Source organism: Lethenteron reissneri, chromosome 26, assembly GCF_015708825.2.
Source record: "Lethenteron reissneri isolate LAM-NWPU_2019-01 chromosome 26, ASM1570882v1, whole genome shotgun sequence".
Classification (NCBI taxonomy): Eukaryota; Metazoa; Chordata; class Hyperoartia; order Petromyzontiformes; family Petromyzontidae; genus Lethenteron; species Lethenteron reissneri.
The window spans coordinates 6093496-6100692 of record NC_083804.1 but is presented as its reverse complement, the minus strand read 5'-3'; the positions used below and the strand labels follow the sequence as shown (position 1 = coordinate 6100692).

General features: G+C 46.1%; 1 protein-coding gene across 1 annotated transcript; it reads left to right on the top strand.

Moving 5' to 3' along the window:
• Positions 1–262: 262 nt before the first annotated feature.
• Positions 263–1343, top strand: LOC133347396 (uncharacterized). Its single transcript, XM_061559641.1, has one exon. It carries the CDS (start codon positions 285–287, stop codon positions 1341–1343), a length of 1059 nt encoding a protein of 352 aa, XP_061415625.1. The 5' UTR covers positions 263–284.
• The last annotated feature ends 5854 nt before the right edge of the window (positions 1344–7197 follow it).

The window sequence follows — 7197 nt, the reverse complement described above, 5'->3', positions numbered from 1 at the left end:
AGCATCGATTGAAGCATGAGAATAAGAACTTAAACCAGCAGCAGCAACAACAACAATTAAAGCAACGGGAGGAGCTGAAGCGGCAGCAGTGGCAGCTGCCGCAGCCTCTGAGGAGCAGCGATCGAGGAGTCTCGCCCAGACCTCGCAGAGTCGTTCTGTCCACTCGGACCCCACGGGACTTGCGGCCGCAGTCCTCGCTGGAGGGGCACGAGGAGGGATATGACAACGGGGAGGAAGAAAAACACCGGCCGGAGGAGGAGACAGGAGGGGATGAAGACGTGGAGATGCGGGGCCTGATTGAGAAGGGCAACGATGAAGAGAATGATGATCGAGAAGATGACACCGAGGACGGTTACGACGAGGTCAAGGAGGTACAGAATAAGGCGATGGAGGAGGAGCAGGAGCCGGTGGCAGTGCTGGATGAAGTGGACGGCCAGAAGACAACCATAAAGGATTTGGTAGACGAGGCAGCGGTGGACAAGAAGGCGGTGACCAAGAAGTTGGACCAGGAAGAGGCTGACAAGGTGGTTGACACCGATGCGCTGGTGGAGCAGGAGGACGTGATGTTTGACAAGGGCGGCGAGGAGGCGGCAGTGGCCCCGGGAGCAGGCGGGGAAACGCACCACGGGGCGAGCGGCAAGGAGGCTGCGGACAGACCCGACGCTGCGGCCGATCACGAGGAACCTGCAAAGAACAGCGGTGAGCTGGAGACCGAGAAAGTGGTGGGGCCATTTGAACGCGAAGGCCTTTTGAGCGCGCCGAGTCACCGACGAGCGAGCGGCAGGAGCAAGGGCAAGGCCAGGAGGAGAAGTCGCAGCGCCGCACCGCAGAAGCAGCAGCAGCAGAAGCAGCAGCAGCAGCAGCAGCCCCCACGGCGTCCCCATCGAGGAGAGTACCCTGCCTGTGACAGCGAGAGCCGCTGGGTGTCCGATCGCGACACGGCCTTCGACATCACCGGGATGCGAGTCCGTGTACTGGGAGAGCTGTCCTTAAGTTCTTCTTCTGCATCATCATCATCATCGTCGTCGTCGTCATCCCAACCGTCTTCGACGTCGGTCAAGCAGTATTTCTACGAGACGCGCTGCAAGCCGGCGGCGGTGCCGGCGGCGGCGGCGGCCACCGGGAGTCGGAGCCGAGAGGCGCCCTCCAGGTTCGCCTCCGGAACGGGGACCGGCGCCGCGTGCCGGGGAGCCGACGAGCTCCGCTGGAGGTCGCAGTGCAAGACGACGCAGTCGTTCGTGCGCGCGCTCACCGAGGACGCGCGTGGCCGCCTGGCGTGGCGGTGGATCCGGCTGGACACGGCGTGCGTGTGCACGCTCACGCGGCGCTACGGAGGCGCGTGAGACTTACACGCGGAACACTCACACGCTCAACCCCAACCCCCCACCCACCCCCCAAAACGGTGTTGCCTTCGTGCGGATGAGGTATGCGCACTCGTGCACGGTACACAGTTTTCAGTTGCATTTATTAGGTGTAGCCCTGTGAGCCCCGTGCGGCTTTTGAATTGGGTGCGACCGCAACAAACAAAAACATGAACAAGAAACATTTTAAAGTGACTACGCGCGACAGAAAAATGCAGGAAAAAAAACAGCAACATCTTCCAGAAAAAGCACCGTATATCAATGCTGCTGCGTGCTAAAAATCCCAGTGGGATGCAAGTCACAGAAGTGTCTTCCTTCAAAAGCAAAAAATGTGAATGGATGCTCTCCGGCATGTTTTGCGTTTCACGACGACGGGGACCGGTTAGTGCGTGCGTGCTGCACAAAGCCTCGCGGTCGTCACCAGCTCCACAGAGCCGACAAGGCAACACGTGTGGCCGGTTTCTAGCATTACTAGCACAGTTCATAATCAACGTTTTTGGGTTGAGATCGCGTTATTTATAAATGTGTCGTAACCCTCCACCACCCGACACGGCCAATCAGTAAAAAAGTGTCACTTTGACAAAAGACAAATAGTTCACTGCCTTAGCCCACCGGTGTGTTGAAGCAGTGAACTATTTTGTCTTTTGTCAACGTGACACTTTTTTTACTGATTGGCCGTGTCGGGTGGTGGAGGGTTACGACACATTTATAAATAACGCGATCTAAACCCAAAAACGTTGATTATGAATAATATTGGTCGCGAAAGCCTGCTACGTGTTTAACTTACTAGCACAGTATTTCCACCATCGTTGCCGGCTGCTGCCATGTATGCCCCAAGGTGCTTTATGTGGGTTCACCGGCTCCTTTCCCACAAACTGCCCAAGCCGTGAGATCGCGACTCGCTTTCAAATACCAAATCGTCACCCTCCACCACCGGCGTGACTCTGAGCAACGAAGAGGGGCGTGGATCATCCTCCGTTGGCTCGAGGACATCGTCAGCGGTAACGGGTTCCGTCCGATGCTCGTGTGAGCAGGACACACCTTGACAAAGAGAGACCTGAAGGATTCCTTTATTTGCTCTCGTATTGGCGACGTCAATGCTGGCGTCACTGGGCGTGTGAATGCACGCACGTGAACACAAATAAACAGGTGCGCGGTCACAAAGTACGGTCATATTTTAAACGACGCCAGGAAAGTAAATGGCGAGCGTCAATTTTTAATGAGTTAAGATTAATAACGGGATCGCAGTCAGTTAGGGCCATGTGTTACAGTAGAGTTATAGGGTTATGTGTAGGGACTCCGATTAATTTAGGCAAATGGTTGGAGTTTTGGAAAAGAATACTGTATATGGTTAACGTGTTATGTCAAGGCTTAGGAGGTAAGGATGTTAGGATTTGTGCTTGACTATTATAGTACCAAGAGCTATGCTAAGGAGTAGCGGGAATTATACATAAGTTGTTTATAGTTAGGTTAGGGTTGCGTACTAAATTAAGTTTACGGAATGCAGCATGGTGACAAGTTGTAATTTTGTGGCTGTGTTTGGATTCGTTATTGATCATTCGTGACTAAACACAGCTCACCTCCGTGCACTTCCACATCGGTTCTGCAACGACATTTTAAGACGTTTTCACACTCCCCTATTGACTCCTCCACATGGTCACATGACCCCACCGCCCCCCTATAAGCTTCTATATGTTACTACCGCCCCCCCCCCCACAACTTTTAAATCATTCCCACACGATGTCACCTTCTTAAATATGAACGGATTTCCATGCTCATTTAAATCGTCATCATCAGGTCGTGATTCCACAACATTTAAGAATTGCAAACTAATTTCTTTAGAACTGTTTTTTTTGCGTTTTAGTTTGCTGCACTACCCCCGCACCCACCGGATTAGCACGGTTGGCTACGTACGGTGCGAAAGAAGTTCAGCATTCATACGAACGTGAAAATTGAACTCAGGTGTTGGATGGGTATCAAGTTTTACTCTTAGATGACCCGGTTCATCATTCCAATTCATCGAAGGGGTGGGGAATGACAGAGCGATACTTTTGTAGCATGAGAAGCTGAGAGATTTTCGCAGCAAATAAAAAAGTGACATTCATCTCAACCCTCGAAAATTTCTCGTTAGAGATTATGGGGATGAAATAGTATTTTTTTCCCTTTACATCACAGCTGGATTCTCAGGAAATACGTTTTTAATTTAATTAAATTGTGAAATAATTGGTTTGGAAGCTAGTCACTTGTTTTGCCTCTAAGCTCTTTCACCAAACTAACACGAACTTAACCAACTTGAACACTAACATCGCTCAAACACTGAATGATCGAATCCTATTGCCAGCACTGCACTACTTACAACACTCACACTTACCACACTGAACTTTAACCCCATTTCTTACCTCAACAATATCCATAACTTTTTCTGTAACCTTAATCATAGCTCTTACATTACTGTATTCTTTTGTAACCCATAACCACAGCTTTACATGAAGCCTATCCTAATAAGGTTAATAACATCCCTCTCATAGCTATTACACTTGGCAAAGCCCGAACGCTAACAGTTGCAGTATTGTTGATGTAAATATTGTATCGTTAATAGGTAGGTGAATGTTTAATATTTAATATAGAGTTTGGGACAAGTCTTGCACGAGGAGTCTAGGTAGATACGTGTGTACATAAAATATTCGGGTTAGATATCTGACTGAGGACACATCAAATGTAATAATTACATCTGAGGTTTTTACAGCAATAAGATATTGGATTAGAACCAATATTATGCACACAAAATTATTGTACTGTACTTTAATGTGCTGTCGTGGGATAATGTGCTTGTCAGAGTGTGTGCCTTGCACAAACTCAATGAACAACCGAGTATATGGTGTACATCATATTAAAAGGTAACGTATTTACGAGCTTATTTTCAATGAAAAGAAAACAAATGTCAGCTTGTATATATATTTAAGAAGAAAAGAAATCCCATGGCACAAGTGTGTTGTGTTGTTACATTTATACTACTCTCATAATGTGCACAAAGCAAGCAACGATCACCACGTGAGTACTTGACTTACATTTATAATGAAGCCCTGCGTAATGATGAACATGAGGGTACCATCGGAGCGCATCGATGATCCCCCAATGGACCCCACCCACGAGTCTATGCGGTGACCCAACTGCGCAGCGAATTTGTGCGTGCAAGAGTACTCACTGTTGATTCTCACCCCGTAAACAACACGGAGGTTGCCGGGAAGAACCTTGCGAATGTTTAAATATCAACATCTTCCTTTCGACCGAAATATTTTTCCTACTGCAAAGTTGCTGTTTTTTTGTACATTTTGTAATGATTTGTGTAAAGCAATGCGTGATGTACAATTAAATAAATAAGTAGTATTGTCACGAATTGTGGTCGGATGTTGACTTATTGAAAATAGTGCGTGGGAAATGATCACACAATATATACACAATGGATTTATTTTAATACTGCGGCAAGAGTGGACGTTCAAAATTGTTTCCTTAAAAAAAAATATATGGATAATTAAGGCTTCCAAAAATTATGGTTTGGCCAGGGACAAGTCCCAGTTTCAGAATATCTGTCACGGTATCCCAAATCTACAGCAAGACTCTCGATGATCCGAGCTCATGACGGGGAGGACGGCTGCGGATCATTCAAAATCGTGGATAATCTGAAAACATAAATTTACTCTCGGATCTCTGTGACAAAAAACACTAATATGGGTATAAATCACGTTTAAGTGCAGAGTCCTAAGTGGATCGCAAGGCCACTCCCAATGAAAATCTAACTCCGCCCACTTAAGTTAAGATATGCAACTCCTGTACTGTTGAGGCGATCACGTGGATTTCGGATTTACCGGAGTTACATATTTGTTTGGTTTATGCACGTGATTTATCATGAACATTTCCAAGATCAACAATGCTATAACTTTTTTTAGATGATTAATTTGGGCTTATGGGAAAATTCACGAGTTGTTAATTGATGTCAAAATCTCAGGTGCGTGGTTAATCCGCCAATCGGATAAACCGTACGCAGATAATCGAGTCTACTGGACAGTAGAACCCCTCTCAACAATGGTAATTGGTTCCAACGAAACCGATCGTTTAGTGATTTGGTCGTTAAGCCGGTACAAGAAATATTTTAAAGTCTTAATGCGTTCTGATAGCATTGAAAGTTACCCTTTTTCATCCAAAGAAACGTAACAATTTTTTTACAATGGATATAAATACATAAAGATACTAACAACATTGTAAAGACATGTTTAAAGAAACATGGTTAATCAATGCATTAATTAACATTTACTACAACCCGTTAACAGGGGAATGGTCGTTAAGCGAACACTTTGGGCTCTATGGAGTCCCGGTCGTTAAACGATTAGTCGTTAAGAGGGGTTCTACTCTCCGAGCCACCTCGCTGATCAGACGTTTGGTGCGTTTACAGGCACGCGTTGACTACACGTTGTTTTATGTTGTTCATTCAAAATCAACACGTTTTAATATTGTGGCGGACACACTTTTATATATTTTTATTTTACCAGGTAAGGCCCACTGAGCTATAAGAGCTCTTTGTCAGAAGCAACCTGGCCACAAATGATTGCTCAACGCAAGTGGGCTCATCATCATTATCACGTGCAAATTCATAAGCAGACAAAAATACTCTAAACGCGCGTTGTTGCCGATTCTAAAATGTCGAGGTAACAACCGAAGGACCCGGAGAAAAATCCACGCGACCACGGGAAGAGAGAGAAAGAAACACCGCAAACTCCAAATGTACAGCAGGGGCAGTCCAGGGGTCGGGATCGAACCCAGGGCCAACATCTGTATACGCTAGCGGAACGTCGTGAAGAATGATTCTCGCAGCTGAGATGACATGAGCAACCACTCGTGACAAGTACATATGCGAGCAGTCTTAAATGGTCAGAGTTCTCCAGCACAGAACTCGAGTACAGTATGTAGGTGTCCATAGCATGGTAGACCTCGAACTATCACTGAACCTCAAACGAAGTATTTGCATACATTGGATTAACTTCAGTAGTTCACAAAACAAGAATGATTACCTTTGTTGAGCACGCAACATCCAGTATGAAATTGCTTGAGCGTAGTGTTGGAACTGACTGCAGGTGCAAGACACGTTAATATTGGAGGCCCAAGCAGCCAATGGATGCGAACAGAGTAGGCATCACATCAGGTGCCCTGTTACTTGCCTGTTTTAAGGGCACTTTAAGGGAGGTTGGTGACTCTTCTTGGCTCTTGCCATATACATACCACAAGAGTTTAACTTTCTTATCTGTTGTTTCGTTGATTTATTATTTGAAACTTCAGTTCTCCCAAAGGACTCAAACCTACTCTCAAAACACTTTACAGTAGACTTGTTTTCATTATGGTCTGCTTTCAGTAATTGCCCCTTTGTATAAGATCTTGGGCAGAAAACTGATAAGCAGCTCGTGATGAAATTTGGTTCTCATGAGTGGATGGTCTCCACTGGGTCATCGTTGACTGCACTTTTTTTTGACTGCACTTTATTTGTATACATTCTGGGTTTTGAGAATTCGAAATGTTATGTTGATGCGTGCCACTAACACGTATCTAAGTAGCAGGACGCGTGGGGAAGTGCTACCCCTAGTGTGGATGAGGTGGCTTGAAGAGATCTCAAGAAGCTATTCTGTGACATCCGCCGTAAGTGGGAAGTTCTCCAACCGCTCTACAACCCTAATCCGAATGGTTTCTTCATCTCATTCCATGATTCCCATCGCACCATCGGGATAACATTGGGGATACGAAAACAAATGCAAAATTAACAAATACAAATGTGAGCGTGTACCACTTT